Raw genomic sequence first — 21,292 nt, 5'->3', positions numbered from 1 at the left:
AACTGTTCCGTATTTTATCTAACGGGTGGCATCCATCAGTCTAAATATTCCTGTTACATTGCACAACCTTCAATGTTATGTCATAATTACGTAAAATTCTGGCAAATTAGTTCGCAACGAGCCAGGTGGCCCAAACTGTTGCATATACCCTGACTCTGAGTGCAATGAACGCAAGAGAAGTGACACAATTTCCCTAGTTTAATATTGCCTGCTAACATGAATTTCTTTTAACTAAATATGCAGGTTTAAAAATATATACTTCTGTGTATTGATTTTAAGAACGGCATTGATGTTTATGGTTAGGTACATTCGTGCAACGATTATGCTTTTTTCGCAAATGCGCATTTGTTAAATCATCCCCGTTTGGCGAAGTTGGCTGTCTTTGTTAGGAAGAAATGGTCTTCACAGTTCACAACGAGTCAGGCGGCCCAAACTGCTGCATATACCCTGACTCTGTTGCACAGAACGCAAGAGAAGTGACACAATTTCCCTAGTTAAAAGAAATTCATGTTAGCAGGCAATATTAACTAAATATGCAGGTTTAAAAATATATACTTGTGTATTGATTTTAAGAAAGGCGTTGATGTTTATGGTTAGGTACACATTGGTGCAACGACAGTGCTTTTTTCGTGAATGCGCTTGTTAAATCACCCATTTGGCGAAGTAAGCTGTGATTCAATGATAAATTAACAGGGACGTATTGATTATATGCAACGCAGGACAAGCTAGTTAAACTAGTAAAGTCATCATCCATGTGTAGTTAACTAGTGATTATGTTAAGATTGATTGTTTTTTATAAGATATGTTTAATGCTAGCTAGCACCTTACCTTGGCTCCTTGCTGCACTCGCATAACAGGTAGTCAGCCTGCCACGCAGTCTCCTCGTGGAGTGCAATGTAATCGGCCATGATCGGTGTCCAAAAATGCCAATTACAGATTGTTATGAAAACTTGAAATCAGCCCCAATTAATCGGCCATTCCCATTAATCGGTCGACCTCTAGTGTGTATGTGTGTGTGCTGTACCTGTGTGTGTGTGTTTGCTGCACCTGTGTGTATGTGTGTGTGCGCTGTAACTGTGTGTGTGTGCTGTACCTGTTTGTGTGTGTGTACTGTGCCTGTACGTGTGTGTGTGTGTGTGTGTGTGTACTGTACATGTGTGTGTACGTGTGTGTGTGTGGTTGTTTGTGTGTGTGTGTGTGTGTATTGTGCCTGTATGTGTGTGTATGTGTGAGTGCTGTACCTGTCTCTGTGTGTGTGTGTGTTGTACCTGTGTGTGTGTGTGTGTGTGTGTATTGTGTCTGTATATGTGTGTATGTGTGAGTGCTGTGCTTGTCTGTGTGTGTGTGTGTGCTATACCTTTGTGTGTGTACTGTACCTGTGCATGTGTGTGTGTGCGTGTGTGTGTGTGTGTGTGTGTGTGTGTGTGTGTGTGTATGTGTGTGTGTGTGTGTGTGTACTGTACCTGTGTGTGTGTGTGTGTTTACTGAACCTGTGGGTGTGTGTACTGTACCTGTGCCTGTGTGTGTACTGTGTGTACTGTGCCTGTGTGCCTGTGTGTATGTGATGTACCTGCGGGTGTGTGTATGTGTGTGCATGTGTGCATGTGTACTGCGCCTGTGTGTGTGTGTGTGTGTGTGTGTGTGTACTGTACCTGTGCCTGTGTGTGTACTGTGCATACTGTGCCTGTGTGTGTGCTGTACCTGTGGGTGTGTGTATGTGCATGCATGTGTACTGTGCATGTATGTGTGTGTGTGTGTACTGTACCTGTGTGTGTGTGTGCTGTACCTGTGTGTGCGCGCTGTAACTGTGTGTGTGAGTGTGTGTGTGTACTGTGCCTGTGTGTATAATGTGCCTGTGTGTGTGTGTGTGTGTGTGTGTGTGTGTGTGTGTGTGTGTGTGTGTGTGTGTGTGTGTGTGTGTGTGTGTGTGTGTGTGTGTGTGTGTGTGTGTGTGTGGGTGTGTGTGTGTGTGTGTGTGTGTTCTGTATCTGTGCCTGTGTGTGTACTGTGCATACTGTGCCTGTGTGCGTGTCTGTGTGCTGTACCTGCGGGTGTGTGTATGTGTGTGCATGTGTACTGCGCCTGTATGCGTGTGTGTGTGTGTGTGTGTGTGTGTGTGTGTGTGTGTGTGTGTGTGTGTGTGTGTGTGTGTGTGTACTGAACCTGTGTGTGTGTGTGTACTGTGCCTGTGTGTGTACTGTGCCTGTTGTACAGTCATGGCCAAAAGTTTTGAGAATTACAAATATTAATTTCCACAACGTTTGCTTCTTCAGTGTCTTTAGATATTTTTGTCAGATGTTACTATGGAATACTGAAGTATAATTACAAGCATTTCATATGTGTCAAAGGCTTTTATTGACAATAACATGAAGTTGATGCAAAGAGTCAATATTTGCAGTGTTGACCCTTCTTTTTCAAGACCTCTGCAATCCGCCCTGGCATGCTGTCAATTAACTTCTGGGCCACATCCTGACTGATGGCAGCTCATTCTTGCATAATCAATGCTTGGAGTTTGTCATAATTTGTGGGTTTTTGTTTGTCCACCCGCCTCTTAAGGATTGACCACAAGTTCTCAATGGGATTGAGGTCTGGGAAGTTTCTTGGCCATGGACCCAAAATATTGATGTTTTGTTCCCCGAGCCACTTAGTTATCACTTTTGCCTTATGGCAAGGTGCTCCATCATGCTGGAAAAGGCATTGTTCATCACCAAACTGTTCCTGGATGGTTGGGAGAAGTTGCTCTCGGAGGATGTGTTGGTACCATTCTTTATTCATGGCTGTGTTCTTAGGCAAAATTGTGAGTAAGCACACTCCCTTGGCTGAGAAGCAACCCCACACATGAATGGTCTCAGGATGCTTTACTGTTGGCATGACACAGGACTGAAGGTAGCGATCACCTTGTCTTCTCCGGACAAGCTTTTGTCCGGATGCCCCAAACAATCGGTTAGCCAGGTCCAGCATTCTGGGTAGTGTTGCTCGTGGAAACATGCAGAACAGCACAATGGAACATACTAAGCTCAGGACAAGCCTGCCTGGTACTGTGACACCCCACACACACACTGGGAAATACTATACACTCTGCGTGGCCTGAACAGATGGTAAACTTGGAACTATGAGCAAAAATACACACGCAGACACACACAGTCATGCACCCACACACACCTGTCTTTCTCAATACGGGAAACATACAGTGGATTTCAGTTTACTCCAATGGTATTTATCCTGAGACAAAGTGGAAGTTTTTTCACCAGCCAGACAGACTGCTACAGACACAAAGATGATCTGTGTTAGTAACTGAGGAGAATCATCTCTCATCTCCAAATACTTCTTCATCATTACCCTGTTATTACCCTATTCTACCCTGCTTGAAAACCAATACTCTTACTTTATCTTCCTCCCTTCCTTATTGCCTCACTACTCTTTTCTCTCCCTTCTTCCCTCCCTCCCTCCCTCTCCCTCCCTCCCTCCCTCCGCCCTGGTGATGAATAGATCATGGTCATTGTCCAGGGCCAGTCAGACAGAGAGGGATAGGACCATTTCTCTCGTAGCAGCCATTGCAAAAGTGCAGTCAGTCAGCCATGTTGTCATTTATGACTGTGATTATAAATATCTTCCCATCTAACATCTGACCAGTTATAGCCTAATGGAGACTTCAAAATAAATGTGTGCGTGTATTTGTATTTATTAAGGATACGCATTACTTCCTGCCAAGGCAGCAGCTATTCTTCCTGTGGTCCAAACAAGATGAAGGCAATTACACACTACTCTACCACAACATATCTACAATACAACACATTATTACACACTACTCTACCACAACATATCTACAATACAACACATTATTACACTCTACCACAACATATCTACAATACAACACATTACTACACACTACTCTACCACAACATATCTACAATACAACACATTATTACACACTACTCTACCACAACATATCTACAATACAACACATTATTACACACATCTCTCCCTCCCACCCCCTCCCCACCGCCCCTCCCTCTCTCCCACCCCCCTCCCCATCCCTCTCTCCCCATCTCTCTCTCCCTCCCTCCCACCCCCTCCCCATCCCTCTCTCCCCCATCTCTCCCTCCCCATCCCTCTCTCCCCATCTCTCCCTCCCTCCCACCCTCTCCCCATCCCTCTCTCCCCATCTCTCCCTCCCTCCCACCCCCTCCCCATCCCTCTCTCCCCCATCTCTCCCTCCCACCCCCACCTCTCTCCCCCCCCTCCCCACCGCCCCTCCCTCTCTCCCCCATCTATCCCTCCCACCCCCTCCCCTCTCCCACCCCCCTCCCCATCCCTCTCTCCCACCCCCCTCCCCATCCCTCTCTCCCCCATCTCTCCCTCCCACCCCCTCCCCACTGCCCCTCCCTCTCTCCCACCCCCTCCGACTCTTATTAACTGGCTCTGCTGTCCAATCCTTTCTTGACTACGTCACCGTATCCAGACGACAGCTAGCCAGCTACTGTGAATGCCAGCATTGTAAAGAGAAGTTCATTGGACCACAAGACGACACATGGAGTCTAATGGTTGGTTCATTGATCATCTAGACCTACAATATCACACCAGACAAGAATGAACAATGACATCCATATCCACAAACTGTATATTTGTGTTGGAGTGAATCACATCCCCTGGTTTTGATAATACAATAGTGACATGAAATGAGTCAAATCTACAGGCATATTGTATCAGTCTAAGCATTATAAACTGTATTTCCTGGTTGTTACTGTAGCTGGTTCTCTAGGTTAGTGATTAGTCACATGTGCTGTAGTGAAAGTCACCCCACTTCCTTCTCCCAGGTCACATGATGCTCCATTCACTTTACTACAGCTGTAAGTTACTTTCAGTTCCACTCACCAACAAAGCCGCCAGTCAACAACACACCACACACACACACACACACACACACACCAAAGTGTGGGTGGTTTCACCACCACCTCCTATTCAGAAAGTCCCCCAGCTCACACCCTCATAGAGGTGCAGTGAGACCTCGGTCTAGGCCCAAAACACAGCCAGATAGTTAGCTCTGTGTCTGCAGCCTAGCTGGCCCCTGCTGCTTTGAAAGAGTCCATTTGGAACAGCCGGAGTCTGGCTTCCTATTGGAATGTGTTGCGGTGGCACTGTTTGTATGGGCAGATAGTGTGTGGAGAGGGAAACCGCGGAGGGGAGAGCCGAGCAGACACAACAAAGAGGAAAACCTAAACATGGCTGAGCATAGGCTAGCCTCTGAGGACCGCTGGGTCAGGAGGGACAGGAAGGGGCGAGGGCTGAGAGGAGTACAGGGAAGGGCGGGGGGAAGAGACAGCCAGGGTGGGACAGGGGGGAGGGAGGGTAAGAGTGGAGGGTAAGGAGGGGCAGGCGGAGCAGGGAAGAGAGTAGGGAGGAACCGGAGGAGCAGAGTGGAGGGTAGGGGGGCAGGAGGCTGGAGGGTAGGGAGGGGCAGGCGGAGCAGGGAAGAGAGTAGGGAGGAACCGGAGGAGCAGAGTGGAGGGTAGGGGGGCAGGAGGCTGGAGGGTAGGGAGGGGCAGGCGGAGCAGGGAAGAGAGTAGGGAGGAACCGGAGGAGCAGAGTGGAGGGTAGGGGGGCAGGAGGCTGGAGGGTAGGGAGGGGCGGGCGGAGCAGGGAAGAGAGTAGGGAGGGACCGGAGGAGCAGAGTGGAGGGTAGGGGGGCAGGAGGCTGGAGGGTAGGGAGGGGCAGGCGGAGCAGGGAAGAGAGTAGGGAGGAACCGGAGGAGCAGAGTGGAGGGTAGGGGGGCAGGAGGCTGGAGGGTAGGGAGGGGCAGGCGGAGCAGGGAAGAGAGTAGGGAGGAACCGGAGGAGCAGAGTGGAGGGTAGGGGGGCAGGAGGCTGGAGGGTAGGGAGGGGCGGGCGGAGCAGGGAAGAGAGTAGGGAGGGACCGGAGGAGCAGAGTGGAGGGTAGGGGGGCAGGAGGCTGGAGGGTAGGGAGGGGCAGGCGGAGCAGGGAAGAGAGTAGGGAGGGACCGGGGGAGCAGAGTGGAGGGTAGGGGGGCAGGAGGCTGGAGGGTAGGGAGGGGCAGGCGGAGCAGGGAAGAGAGTAGGGAGGGACCGGAGGAGCAGAGTGGAGGGTAGGGGGGCAGGAGGCTGGAGGGTAGGGAGGGGCAGGCGGAGCAGGGAAGAGAGTAGGGAGGGACCGGAGGAGCAGAGTGGAGGGTAGGGGGGCAGGAGGCTGGTGGGTAGGGAGGGGCAGGCGGAGCAGGGAAGAGAGTAGAGAGGGACCGGAGGAGCAGAGTGGAGGGTAGGGGGGCAGGAGGCTGGAGGGTAGAGAGGGGCGGGCGGAGCAGGGTAGAGAGTAGGGAGGGAACGGAGGAGCAGAGTGGAGGGTAGGGGGGCAGGAGGCTGGAGGGTAGGGAGGGGCAGGCGGAGCAGGGAAGAGAGTAGAGAGGGACCGGAGGAGCAGAGTGGAGGGTAGGGGGGCAGGAGGCTGGAGGGTAGGGAGGGGCGGGCGGAGCAGGGTAGAGAGTAGGGAGGGAACGGAGGAGCAGAGTGGAGGGTAGGGGGGCAGGAGGCTGGAGGGTAGGGAGGGGCAGGCGGAGCAGGGAAGAGAGTAGGGAGGAACCGGAGGAGCAGAGTGGAGGGTAGGGGGGCAGGAGGCTGGAGGGTAGGGAGGGGCAGGCGGAGCAGGGAAGAGAGTAGGGAGGAACCGGAGGAGCAGAGTGGAGGGTAGGGGGGCAGGAGGCTGGAGGGTAGGGAGGGGCAGGCGGAGCAGGGAAGAGAGTAGGGAGGAACCGGAGGAGCAGAGTGGAGGGTAGGGGGGCAGGAGGCTGGAGGGTAGGGAGGGGCAGGCGGAGCAGGGAAGAGAGTAGGGAGGAACCGGAGGAGCAGAGTGGAGGGTAGGGGGGCAGGAGGCTGGAGGGTAGGGAGGGGCGGGCGGAGCAGGGAAGAGAGTAGGGAGGGACCGGAGGAGCAGAGTGGAGGGTAGGGGGGCAGGAGGCTGGAGGGTAGGGAGGGGCAGGCGGAGCAGGGAAGAGAGTAGGGAGGAACCGGAGGAGCAGAGTGGAGGGTAGGGGGGCAGGAGGCTGGAGGGTAGGGAGGGGCAGGCGGAGCAGGGAAGAGAGTAGGGAGGGACCGGGGGAGCAGAGTGGAGGGTAGGGGGGCAGGAGGCTGGAGGGTAGAGAGGGGCAGGCGGAGCAGGGAAGAGAGTAGGGAGGGACCGGAGGAGCAGAGTGGAGGGTAGGGGGGCAGGAGGCTGGAGGGTAGGGAGGGGCAGGCGGAGCAGGGAAGAGAGTAGGGAGGGACCGGAGGAGCAGAGTGGAGGGTAGGGGGGCAGGAGGCTGGTGGGTAGGGAGGGGCAGGCGGAGCAGGGAAGAGAGTAGAGAGGGACCGGAGGAGCAGAGTGGAGGGTAGGGGGGCAGGAGGCTGGAGGGTAGAGAGGGGCGGGCGGAGCAGGGTAGAGAGTAGGGAGGGAACGGAGGAGCAGAGTGGAGGGTAGGGGGGCAGGAGGCTGGAGGGTAGGGAGGGGCAGGCGGAGCAGGGAAGAGAGTAGAGAGGGACCGGAGGAGCAGAGTGGAGGGTAGGGGGGCAGGAGGCTGGAGGGTAGGGAGGGGCGGGCGGAGCAGGGTAGAGAGTAGGGAGGGAACGGAGGAGCAGAGTGGAGGGTAGGGGGGCAGGAGGCTGGAGGGTAGGGAGGGGCAGGCGGAGCAGGGAAGAGAGTAGGGAGGAACCGGAGGAGCAGAGTGGAGGGTAGGGGGGCAGGAGGCTGGAGGGTAGGGAGGGGCAGGCGGAGCAGGGAAGAGAGTAGGGAGGAACCGGAGGAGCAGAGTGGAGGGTAGGGGGGCAGGAGGCTGGAGGGGCAGGCGGAGCAGGGAAGAGAGTAGGGAGGGACCGGGGGAGCAGAGTGGAGGGTAGGGGGGCAGGAGGCTGGAGGGTAGGGAGGGGCAGGCGGAGCAAGGAAGAGAGTAGGGAGGGACTGGAGGAGCAGAGTGGAGGGTAGGGGGGCAGGAGGCTGGAGGGTAGGGAGGGGCAGGCGGAGCAGGGAAGAGAGTAGGGAGGGACCGGAGGAGCAGAGTGGAGGGTAGGGGGGCAGGAGGCTGGAGGGTAGGGAGGGGCAGGCGGAGCAGGGAAGAGAGTAGGGAGGGACCGGGGGAGCAGAGTGGAGGCTGGAGGGTAGGGAGGGGCAGGCGGAGCAAGGAAGAGAGTAGGAAGGGGCTGGGGAAGCAGAGTGGAGGGTAGGGGGGCAGGAGGCTGGAGGGTAGGGAGGGGCAGGCGGAGCAAGGAAGAGAGTAGGGAGGGGCTGGGGAAGCAGAGTGGAGGGCAGGGAGGGAATATACCCAGGCAGCCGGCAGGAGTTTAGGAGTAATTTCCCCTCGCCACTGATTTGTCCCCTCGCCACTGATTTGTCCCCTCGTCCATCTGATGGTTAAGGTTAGGATTTAGGGAGGGAAAGCTGATCCTAGATCTGTACCAGAAAGGCTACTTCGGTCCTAAGCTCCTCACTGAGTAGTAGGCTCCTAACTCCACCACGGTTAGGCTAAGTCTCACTTTAACTACAGGCTTTAACTAAGGCCCTTACATCAGTAACAGGCTCACAGAACTGAAGTCCACAGGAAAGGGTCTGCTTCACACCCATTAGTCTTTGTGCTGTCAAACAGAGGATGCTTCATTAGTATTCTGTCCAATAAACACGACTCATTTGAAGCCTGTTATGCTCTCTGAAAAAAGAGTGTGTACAAACACACACACAAACACACACCCATCAAATCCGTGTCTGTGCAAAGCTTAACGTTTGTTTATGTTGTGCCAGGGAAAGGACACGGCACTCCTCTAGCTTTGCAATAGCTGCTGAAAAAATTATAAAAAGCTTAAAGTTAGGCTAAATCTCCCACCTTTCACAACATTATACAAGAAGAAGCAGGGGCTGCTGCATGCCGCTACTGGGACCAGTCCATATTTAATTGGTGATCAATCTCCAGCTGTAAAAAGCTCATAGGTGGAATGTGTTGATGCTAGGGTAAATACGATTTAGACTTAGCTAAAGGAAAGTCCAAATTAATAAAGATAATATTTTATAGTATACTCTGGAACAGTCATCATCTCATTATACTGAGCATAAACATTTATGTGAATTCATGAGCATAGAATAGAGAAATCCCACCTGCTTGAGGACAAGAGGTTAGCGTACATTAGAACACTACATGCAAACACATAGCTAAGTATCTTACCACTCATGTTAGGGGTAGATTTATATTCATGTGTATTGTACTGTAGAGCATTGACATGGTTAATGTTCAGTACAGTTGCTCAGGACCTGGTTTATGCTGGTTTCCTTTACGGAGCTTTAGCTGATTCCATCAGGTCTGTCAATCACTATAAAGTGTGTCAGTTAGAGGAAAGACTGGAGCAAAGTGGATTAAGTCTCTATAGCCAAGCCACACATACAGGCTCCAGGGGGTTGGCAATGGCTGCAGCCTGCCATGAAGTAGACTACCACACACACAGACACAGAGCAAACTGTTCTGCATTGAGATGGAGGTTCATTATTCTGTGTCTATGGATATGAAATTCCTACTGATATGACAGGCTACTGTACACAAATACAAGTGTACGAACCAGGTTCACCTATATCTGCGTGAATGTTGACTTACTAAATAAAAAAAGTCATTTCAGGTGACACACATATAGGCAAAAAAAAGGTTGGAAGGTAGAAGTACTGTTTCTGCACAGCTAATAGATGTCATCAGGTCTCGGTTGAATCACTCCTACAGTGTTGTACTTTCAAACACAAAAGCTTCAGGTAAAACAGCATATTCTCCAGCTTAAATAAACAGCGTTGTATGAATACACTACACTGTAAGCATCATGCCATGCACCCCAATAAAACGTATATCTGATACCAATCACTGCATTGACACAGCAGCATGAACACTAAAATGTCCACTAGCGTGGTGAGGCTACCTGACAGAGAGAGAATCTGGACAAACACAGCGATGGGCTTCTACTCAGCTCCAAACTGATGAACATTACCACAAATCCTCATCTATGGTGTGTCCCAGAACGTGACATGACATGCAGCTCAACACAAAGGCCTATGTGCCACTGAGTGGGCAGTGTAGTGCTTACAAAACCATAACAAGTGACTGACAATGTTATGCTTGAGATTTCGTTTCCTCTATTGTTTTACACATGTAACACACTTAGAACAACACATAATGATGTAACATAGTCCGACAAAATGGAGACAACTGCAGATGCAGGGACTGGCTGTCCTTTTCTGGGAAGTGACATTACCTGGTGTCTCCATTTATCGGACTATGTTACATTATGTGGTGTTTGTGGCACACAGAATGTGAAATCCGTCCACGTGTATCCACCACTATGCAGTCCACATATCACCGACATATTCTTCGAAACCATCTGCATCTTTCCTCTGTCCATTCCATGATCACCAAGGTTCTGATCGAACGCAGCCTGTGCTGGCTGAACGGAACGTGGCTGCTGCAAGCATGCCTCTGTTTACAGAGACCCCGACTCCGCAACATGGCGGACATGTGCTTTGTTATTGTTGCTACATCATAATGATCGTTTTCGAAGTAATTACTAAGAGAAGTTCTACTATACTACTATTGACACCGTTAAAAATAAATAACACCACCATATTAAAAAAAGGTTAAGGTGAAGAGTGGACTGCATTCTGATACGGAGCCCATACTCACCATTTGATGATGGTGACCGTATGGAATATTCGTTTCTTGAAAAAAGGCACTGAGGGCAGTCTAAAACAAAAATAAAATATCATTTGATCAATTACATTTAGACTCTACTACATAGAACACAGAACATGTATTTTTAAATAAATCAATATAAATACATGTTGTTTAGAGATGTATGTCATTACAGTGTGTGTTTACAAAACATTCAGCACATAAACAATGGAGCTGAATCAAATGTGATGTGAAAAATCTATTTCACTTTTTTGTGCAGACTAAACAATCATGTGCAGTCAAAACAAACGAACGGTTGTCTTCATTGCATAATTGCATTTTCTAGCCTCGCCTAACCACTGCATGGGAACAGGTTAATTTAATCTCTAGAGTAAATTATAATTGGATATTGACTGGGTAAACGTTTCCCATTCCAGCCTTACTTAATGGATACTACGGATATTTATAAAGCACAGATACAATAGCACAATTCGATAAAAATACAAATAAATACATGTTAGAAGTTGAGTTCAAGTGTTGATACTGATCTTTCTTTTCGAATGTTCTTGTGCAACATCAAATTTCGGCCATGACCAACAACAATGAACATCGCAGCCCGGTCAAAACTACATTTACTGTCTGTCACATACGCAGTCAAACATAAACATTAGCAAGCCATCTCGCTACTGATCGTAGCCAAACCCTTACCTCAAATTGCCAATGTGCTGCTTGCAAAAGCTGCTTTGCCTGATCTGCAGCACAACCCGCTGTCAAGACGAACTGGTTTATCATTACTTGGTGTTTGAGCTCATCCATTTTGCGCTGAAGCTTTATTCCTACTCGCGTCTCGTAGTATTGTGTCTAGACTTTGATATTCGTGGTTTTATTCCTCTCTTTTCAGTCTCAGTCGTTCACCATCACAACCGGTTGAGAAAACACAAATATTTACTGTAGGAGCAGTAGTGCCCCTTGAGTGACGCCAGCCGGCAGCCAGTGAAGACAAAGCACTGCAAATGGGATTTGTATGCCGCAAAAGTCCTGCCATAACTAGGGGGGCCTTGATGAATTATTCCATGTTCTCGAATCACAAGACAGGAATTGTCAGTACATTGCAAAAAATAATATGGAAATGCTTCGAATCTAGACAGTTCACATGTTCATGAAAATATAAAATAGTAACGTCAAATATGAGAGGATTATGTGCCCAAAAATGAGGATTTATTATATTTGTTTGTTTTGGACTACAAGTCCCGTGAGTCAATGCTTTGTTTGTAAAGTTCTAGGGGGTGGAATTGTGTGAATGACGGCCGGTCCTGTCCAATTCCCATGCGCGCTGTGTCACTATCTTGCCAAATATGGTAAACAAAACTTCCACAATTACATTCGGGACAGTCTATTCACGGGTGTATTTAATATAGCCCACATTCAGAAGCGTCGTGTCTGCGCATTTCTTTAGTGAGATGACTTAAGTCAATATTGCAGTCAAAACCACGCAGCACAGCCTAGATTGTCTATATGCAGTCATTAAATAATGAATTACATGTTTATAAATGACTTGTTAAATGTTGTCATATACCAATTATATCTTAGTTTTGTATTATGAATACTTTATAATATATGTATTATATATATGTTTCAAACTGTCTACGACTCTATTACTGTACGCGTAGCCTCGACGAGAACCAGGCTTCTCCAAGGGAGGCGGTTACAACGATGTGATTTTGGAGGTATGGTAACGCGAGACTACTGCATGCGTGACTTGTTCTCATTCTGCTCGTGCAGATTTGAGAATCTGCAATCATTTTCTCTCTTTGTCCATACACCCTATGTACTGAGCCTCTAGTTGGCAGACTGTTTCATCCCAATTAGCTCTCATAAGAAAGACAATGTTTCATTTAATGGCCCCAATGAGACCCCTATTAACAACAGCCCCCAATGCCTAAATTGCATTGAAGTGGATGAAGGGTGAAAGGAAAAGAACACTGCAGCCACAGGGAGTAGACAACGGTTCCCCAGCTGGCGTTTTCCGATATTTTTTTATTATATATATATATATATATATATATATATATATTTGTTTGTTTATTTTATTGTTGAACGTAAAATACTGTAAAAACACCAGCAAATCAGCTCCAAGTGATTTTAATTTAGGAAATCTGTTCCAAAGTATTCCCACGCATAAGAGATATAGAGAGATATACAGTATGTGACCATATACAAATATCAGCAAGGGTTGAGATTATTCTGTTTTAGTATAATATTATATCTGTTTGGGCTTCTTGCGGTCAATTTGCAGTTGACAAATTATTTGCAATTACGTTCCGGCCACCTGACCATCTGCTCAAGAAAAATGGTCCCGCTGCTGAATCTAGTTGATGATCCCTGGAGTAGACTGTGTGTAAAACGAACCCTCAATGCCGTCAATAAACTTACAAGGAGTGTGGGAAACTGGATACTGTAAACATCCTGTTATCTGTGTGCAGCCTCTCTTATGCGCAACCTCTCCGTGGGTGTGTGTGCGTGGGTTTGTCTTAGGTTTTGGAAATAGAGACACCTGCTGGTGAAATAGTCCCTTTGAAAAGCGCATTATATCAATATAATATAGCTATCCTCAGGGCACAACCAAACTGCCAAATTCTAGTTTTGGACTCTCTATGAATATGGCCAATGTTGTCACTTTTAGTACTATAATCCCCTTTTTGATGAGTCTGATGACCTTTATAATCACCCTTAAAGGACATCATAGCTAGACCATATACCGTGGCCTGATTTCAGTGTCCTCATGTAAAGTGGGCTAGACGTCATGCAAAACAGGTGAATAATGATAGATTACAAGACATCCCCTATTACAACAGACCCCCGTCTGTAGACGTGCTGTATGCCATAGGCCTCTCTTGACAAACACTGCTGTTGCCTCTAGCAACCATAACAACAGCTGGTCAAACACTTACCCTGTTTCACCAGGGCCCCCTCGTGATTGACCAGAAACAAACCTGGAAACATCCCACTGGGCACACACTGGTTGAATCAACATTAATTGCACGTCATTACAAGTAAATCACATTGAACCAACGTGGAGTAGACGTTGAATTGACATCTGTGCCCAGTGGGATTTTGAAACCATTTGGTGCCTCCTTCCTTCTGTGACAGACAGTAGCCTGCAACAGCTGGACTGGCTTATCTAAGTGTTTACACTCTCATAAAATGACCCACTTCTTCTTTGTCCCGGCATTCACAGCTCTGCTTTGCCCCAGATCTGTTCAGGCAACTAGGCCTACTGTTTGTGAACCTGCTCTTCTACAAGCGCATGGACCAAAGGCTCTTTAGTATGCCCACTATTAACAGTGTATGATTGAGAGACTGCAGTATTTTCCCACTACTGCCACCAATGTAACAACTGAGAGGGAACAGCCAGCTCAGCGCTCCAACCACCACCCCTCAAGTTACAGGGCAAGCACAATAGAGATTCTATTAAATTACTAGAGGGACTACGTCATAAACCCTAAAAGTTCCAGAATGGGTGAAAATGGCAGCCATATTGGTCAGGGAGAAATCCTAACCAGTCTAATTAGAATGAATGGCAGTAGAGGCATAATCCTGATTTTACTTAAAGCAGGAAAATAAAAGTATGTAATATATCAGAAATTGTGTAATAACATGTTTGTCAACCTAGAATATTGTCATATAATTATAAATATAGTTTAAACAGGTTTTATACCAATTTTCTGTATAAATAGCCTATAAAATGTATGTAAACAGACCATAAATGTCCAAATAAAAAATAAAAGTGGGGGAAAACTATGAGTGCTATTATATGAAACAATGTCAGTACTTGTTGCATTTACAACTTGTCCTATCATCAACTGATTTCAGCCAGTGACCGGCTGTGGCTGGACTGCATTGTTTGAATGGAATGTAGGCAATTAGAAAAATGTATTGGGGGATGCACTACATTTGTGATTTTTAAAAACCGAAATGTATTTGAGTGTTTACAAGCATTTGTAACTTGAGTTTGATAATTATCTGATAATACTTGTGGATATAAAAATACTTGGTTGATATATGTTTTCCACTTTGAAAATGTATGTTCTCAGTACTGTAGGTTTCTCTGGATAAGAGTGTCTACTAAAATGGAAAAGGAATGAATAGACCATTTCAGTTTTCACATAGAAATAAGTTGCATTTGCATACTTTTTCATACTGATCCCCAATGGGAATCAAACCCACATCCCTACCATTGAAAGTACCATGGTCTACCAACTGCACCACATCATCACATCATTGCAAACCACTTGATATCTCAATATACTCACTTACTATATTGTGCATTGTTTTTGGTGACAGAAAGTCTACAGGTACAAACCTAGATGACCACCAGCCTATGTACAATACAGTAATGTACATTTACATTAAGTGGTTTGTAAGAATGGTAAAATAATACTGCACAAAAAGTGGTGGTTTATTGTTATTTGATCAAAAAAATATATTTAATTTGATGTGGATGTTTTGTGTCTTTGCCCATAACTTTACGCCTTTTGATGTAAATGTTTGAGGACAGACAGGGTTTTGTTCTTTCTTGATCCTATTTGGATGGATTTAGAAGAGAAGGGGTCAGGGCAACAACTCTTACAATTCCAACTATTGAAACCTGCAAGATACTGTTCTTCATTATTGCTTGCCAAATCAGAGATGCCTGCTATATCGGTCCGTTAATACTAGTAAAGACCCAGTGCACTACTTTTGTGAGATTTATTTTTATTTTTATCATATTAATATATTAATACACTCAGCACCCCAACATCCCACAACTATGGATTCAGAGCAACTGCAACAGAGGTTAAATGAGGCTTGTGAAAGGGAAGGTCACTGTGTGTGAGGGAGAGTGAGTTCAGGTCAGGTTAGGATCCTTAATCTCTACCAACCTCTAGAAAATGTCTGATGTTTTACAGGCTCAGGTCTGGGGCCATCTGTTTGAAGATGCTGAAACCACCATGGGCAGCATCTCAATGTCTTATGTGTTTTGCTCTGCTCATGCCCTTTCCTTCATTTGCATTGATCTACATGCACCAACCTGCTGGGAATTTGCTTTCACCTGTCCAGTTTTCTCATATCAGTACAAATTGATTCAGCTCTCTAGGTACAGTGTGTAGGATCTTAATGTGATCACCCTGTAGCAGGAGAACTTTCCTGAAATACAGGACATTTATATTTGTTGGCATTTGAGTTTTTCACTTTGAAATTTCAGACTTGATTTTCCGATATGAAAAATGTACAATTCACTACAAAAATGTATATGAATTATAATCCACATAATAATTCACATTTCTTGTTGCTGGACGATTATTTTCCTGCTGTCGCAAATTGGCTCAAATTAAGATGCAGTACACTATATCTCCACAGAGCGGCAGTGCATCCCTATGTGAGCAGCTGAGATAGCTTTCCATTGGCAACAGATGGAGGCAGGTTTTTTTGTGTCATTTATAAACTGTGGATTGTAGTAAATAGAAAAACGAGATGTCCAAAATCCCACAAAATTGCAATAATTTGTTGGAGTAGGCAAATTTGTTAGGTCATCCCCAAATATTACGCTAATTCCCTAGGAGAGAAGATGTGTAACTTGAGTTATTTTGTATTCTATTTCACAAGCATTATAGTTGGTGTCGAATTGAATATACATTACATTACTTCAAATGAAATAATTCAGATACCGTAAAATATTATAGTAGGCCTAAGGTCTACTATAGCCTATGACGCTATTGTGTAGGATTTCCCTCTCATATTTCCCCTCTCTGCAGTTGGACGGTGCTATTTGATAGCCTACAGTTAATAAGGGGTTAGCTAAATGTTGACAAAAGGTATGGAATGCTGAGAGTAAAGTGTAGCACACGCGCGGGACTTGTGGCGCGACATTTCAGCGCTCCGTGGGGGCATTGTCGCGCCATATTGCTCTCAACAGGTCTTGGATCAGGATTGGGCTCGGGACAACAATAGCCTTTAGAAAGAGATGTCAATTGTTGTTGATTTTGTGGTTATCCTTGTATTCTGCAATGTAACCTTAACATAGGCCAGCCTAATGTCGGTATAATGATACATTCCTTGTTGAGCAGTTGAGCGCGCTCCTCATATCCTCATGCACACCAGCTTTGTCTGTCAAGACAAGTGAAACCTGGAGAGCAGGCAACCAATCAGAGACCTCTAAGACGTTTAAAGGGCTCGTGGGAAGTCTCTCCACCTTTATTATGAGCATCCAAGAACCTTCCAGCACCCAGACCTTTTCATGTATCATTCTGGTGAGCAATTGACCGGGATTGAAATATTATGGATTATTAAAAACGACTGAAATTGATTAAATCATCTTCTACATTTCTATATAAACTGCTGGATCATACTTAGGTGAGCCCTCCCCCTCTGCACTTGTTGCGCAGAAGATAGATGCTGCTTCTCCGGAGTCCTAGGAGAATAGAGCACAGGGACCGACCGATCACCGACCACTGCAACAGGTGTACACTGTTCCCGAGCATTATCGCTGACCTGTTTTTGAGGTAAGGGTATATAGGCTACTGTGTTATAATCACTTGTTTAATTTTCATGTTTTGACATGTTGGCATGTTGAGAAAAAAAACGTTTTTTTTATATAGTGTGTTTTTAATAGGCTACTGTAATGGGAGTAGTGACTCGAATTCGACTGTTGAGACATAGGCTTTTTATATAGTGTGTTTTTAATAGGCTACTGTAATGGGAGTAGTGACTCGAATTCGACTGTTGTGACATAGGCTTTTTATATAGTGTGTTTTTAATAGGCTACTGTAATGGGGGTAGTGGCTCAAATGCGATCTTTTTTATGTGGTTTCGGTCGATTTCAATATTTGTTTTGCTGCAGGACATCTCATTGAACAGTCCTTCAAAATTTCCACATCTTCGCGATTGAACGTCCGGTGCGTCACGCTTAGAATGCCTGTCCTGATGAGTCCGGAGATCGCCTCCAAGTTTAAGGAGAAATGGCTGAACCTCCAGCCGGAGCTTCAGGACAGCACAGCCGGCTCAGTGCACCTGGACGACAGCCTGACCAGCCTCCACTGGCTGCAGAACTTCTCCATCCTCAGCGCTAACCAGGAAAGACCCACCGGCACTGGCTCCGGTTGCCCTTCACATCACCTGCTTTCCTACCACCAGCGCCTGTACCCCCGTGGAACCGACTCACCGTCCAGCCCTCCAGCGGGGGACACCGCCGCCTGCGGGATGCCTCGCTGCCTCGGGAGCCCGGTTACCTCTGGCAGTAACTCCACCGATGTGCGTTTGGTGAATTACCCTCACCAAGAACACCACATCAAGGCGCAGATCATCCCACCGGAGGAGATTGACTTTAAAACGAACCCCAAAGTCAAACCGCCGTATTCCTACGCCTCTCTCATCTGTATGGCCATGCAGGCCAGCAAGAAGCCCAAGGTGACTCTGTCCACCATCTATAACTGGATCACAGACAACTTCTGCTACTACAGACACGCAGATCCTAGCTGGCAGGTAAATGACCCGGCTCTCCTCTGTCACTCTATTATTGATGAGCTAAATGGCGACAGGGAGAGAAGAGAGAAGAGAGAGACAAGATAAGGGCTAGCAGAAGGGTTGCAATATGCATACTAAACCTGTTGTTTTGTTGTAAGAATATTAATACACAAAAATCAATTTAAAACACATTGTTCCTGTTATTTATTATAATTATCCAGTAACTTATAATCACCAACAGTAACTTATACTGTATTTTATTAGATCCTAGTGATATTCATTTGAATTTACATTTATAATTTATAAACCAAGGTGTCTCAAATAAGAGTACATCTCTGCTATTTCTACCCTCTGAGAGATATCTGTCAGGCTTCTATCTCAGGGGGTCAGACACAAGTGCTTTACTGCTCTAGGGAGGGGTTTGTGTGTGTGTGTGTGTGTGTGTGTGTGTGTGTGTGTTAATGAGTATCCCTGTGAGATCTCCCTTGGCAGCTAAGCATAGTTGATCATGTTTGAAATGCACAGAGCTCTACACTAGAAAGCCTCATTAGGTACATTTCCTACACAAACAACAACAATAACTCCTCCTCCCCCTTAGAAAGCCCTCTCTCTTTTTCTCTCTATTTGACACACACACGCATATGAACACACATACACACACTATATCAAATTAGATTATTATTTACATCACATGCAACATGGATTTAACACATTTGTTTCTTCTCCCCTCCCCCTCTTCCCTGCACCTCCCTTTCTCCACTCCCCCTCCCCTCCTCCACTCTCCCCTTCTCCCCTCCCCTTATCCACTCCCCCTCTCCATCTCCCCTTCCCTTCTCCACTCTCCCCCTACCCTCCTCCCCTTCTCCACTCTCCCCTTCTCCCCTCCCCTTATCCCCTCCCCCTCTCCATCTCCCCTCCCCTTCTCCCCCCCCCCCCCCATTCTCCCATTCTCCACTCCCCCTCCCCTTCTCCCCTCCCCTCCCCTAACAGAACTCTATCCGCCATAACCTCTCGCTCAACAAGTGTTTCATGAAGGTGCCGCGGCAGAAGGATGAACCAGGGAAAGGAGGCTTCTGGCAGATCGACCCTCAGTACGCTGACATGTTCGTTAACGGAGTCTTCAAGAGAAGGAGAATGTCCTCCAACCTTTACAACGCCAACAGGCAGAGCAAGCTCCTACACAACCAGGAAACTGACTACCATAGAGGCACTCAGGGGAGCCAAGATGGCTACTACTACCTAGGAGCTGGAGCCAGCAGTAAGCGTAAACAACCTTCTCCAAGGCAACACGGCAAGATTGCGCGGACCCACAAATCCCCGCTGTTAGCCATGGAGGCCCACAACGCAGATATAGTTCTGAGGGGAGATTTTGACCTGGTGTCTGTGTTTGATGACGTCCTCAGTGGTAACTGCAGTACGTTCGAAGAACTGGACATTGACACTGCTCTGAGTTCCCTGGGCTGCTCTCTGGACCTGACCCTGCAGGGGAGGCACTCCGCTGGGCTGGGAAGGTGGTGTGGAGAGGGGGACAACCAGACCCAGCAGACCCACTACTCTTACGACTACATGGAGCTGAGTGGCTCAGTGGGATATGACAGCAGTAACATGGGGGACCATCATGTTCAACAGCAACAGCTGAGCCAGGATCAGTTGTTACAGAGCCACCTGCACCAGTTCGAGGAGGTGACTCTGTTTCCAGAGCAGCAGGAGGTGCATCCCTGGGAGGAGATGAAGGAGGAGGCTCAGGCTATCCCTCTGGATCAGGGCTTTGGGCTGTGTGAAGGATTCTTCTCAGAGATACAACCCTGGGAGAGGGCTGAGGCCTACCTGTGACAGACCAACTACTGTTACGCCAGCCATTAACCAAGGGATTCAGGCCCTAGCCACGGCTTTCTTACAGTAAATGCTGGGACAGGAAAGTCAGACTTCACCAGTGGGCCAGGAGACCTACATACAGACTACTATTTTGCTACATTAGCATCATAAAGTCATCATGTTTTGAGAGATCTATACTGTATGTTTAGGACTTCAAGATGATCTATGTTTCTGGTTTGATCACAGACTGGAGGACTAGAGGAGTCAATGAAGTGGAGATGCACTTATGGTGTTGGGTCGTAGTCGGACCTAGAGATCAGATTTCGATATGCTTTTCAAGTAGTCAATTTAATATATATCCATTAGAGTCTATGATAAGAGTCTGGCTGGGCACTAGTCTTTTGAGTCCTAGGCTATGGCAAAGTGGAGAGAGGGACATAAATAAACTGAAATGCCTCAATCAGAATATCCAAGCATGAGAGACAACGGGTATGTTTGAGGATAGAAAACATTTCAATTTCTAATGCTCTACTGTCAGAATGCTATTTGCCCTTGTTCCATAAAACATGCAATGACACAGATTGAACACTCCATTGTTTGACAACAATACCACAGCCTTGGCAGGCACAGATGCTTTTGTTCAAGTTTTCCATGATTTATTCTGCCAATCTTGCATTTGATTGAACTCTGTCGATGAGTATGTTCAGGTTTAGGCTACCCATTGATATACTGAGGAAATCTAAATTCTCTCTCTGGGGTGATCGGCTTCCTTTTAGTGATATTGATTTCTGATTGATTACTTCAAGTTACTATAATTTTGTATGTTTTTAAAAGGATGAAAACTGATGAACCAATGAAATGCTTGTACTTCTTGAGTCAATCGTGAAGTTCAGCTCAAACTTGATACAATGTCTTCAATGTAATTCTGGTGTAATTCATAAATTGTTCAAAATGCAATCATGCCTCAATGCAATAAATGGCAATTTAGATGTTTTATCTCATTCGTTTGCCATACTGCATATGAAAGTCAAAGATGCAATCCCATTGGTCAATAAGGGTCAAGAACAGCTTGTTCATAGTTGGGAAGACAATATATCTCAATCATAGTCAGGCCCAGACTAGCCTGGTCTCCCAGACTAACCTGGTCTTTCAGACTAACCTGGTCTCTCAGACTAACCTGGTCTTTCAGATTAGCCTGGTCTCTCAGACTAACCTGGTCTCTCAGACAAGCCTGGTCTCTTAGACTAACCTGGTCTCTCAGACTCGTCTCTCAGACAAGCCTGGTCTCTTAGACTAAC

General features: G+C 46.9%; 2 protein-coding genes across 2 annotated transcripts in view; one reads left to right on the top strand and one right to left on the bottom strand.

Annotated features, from left to right (window-relative positions):
- Nucleotides 1–11,720, bottom strand: part of LOC109900012 (UBA-like domain-containing protein 1) — a 28,494-nt gene extending 16,774 nt beyond the window's left edge. The window contains exons 1-2 of the mRNA XM_020495720.2: nt 11,385–11,720; nt 10,689–10,748 (exon numbers count right to left, since the gene is read on the bottom strand). Of these exons, the coding sequence (XP_020351309.1) occupies nt 10,689–10,748; nt 11,385–11,492 (168 nt within the window). The 5' untranslated portion in view covers nt 11,493–11,720. The remainder of the gene's footprint in view (nt 1–10,688; nt 10,749–11,384) is intronic.
- Nucleotides 11,721–16,882: 5,162 nt separating this feature from the next.
- Nucleotides 16,883–20,983, top strand: LOC109899162 (forkhead box protein J1-B-like). Its single transcript, XM_020494220.2, has 3 exons — nt 16,883–17,218; nt 17,557–18,197; nt 19,170–20,983. The coding sequence occupies exons 2-3, from the start codon at nt 17,628–17,630 to the stop codon at nt 20,010–20,012; spliced, it is 1,413 nt and encodes a 470-aa protein (XP_020349809.1). The 5' UTR covers nt 16,883–17,218; nt 17,557–17,627; the 3' UTR covers nt 20,013–20,983.
- Nucleotides 20,984–21,292: the final 309 nt, after the last annotated feature.

The sequence above is a fragment of the Oncorhynchus kisutch genome, linkage group LG11 (assembly GCF_002021735.2).
Source record: "Oncorhynchus kisutch isolate 150728-3 linkage group LG11, Okis_V2, whole genome shotgun sequence".
NCBI classification, from domain to species: Eukaryota; Metazoa; Chordata; class Actinopteri; order Salmoniformes; family Salmonidae; genus Oncorhynchus; species Oncorhynchus kisutch.
Note: the sequence above shows the minus strand (reverse complement) of the source record. Positions and strands in the feature narration are given on the sequence as shown.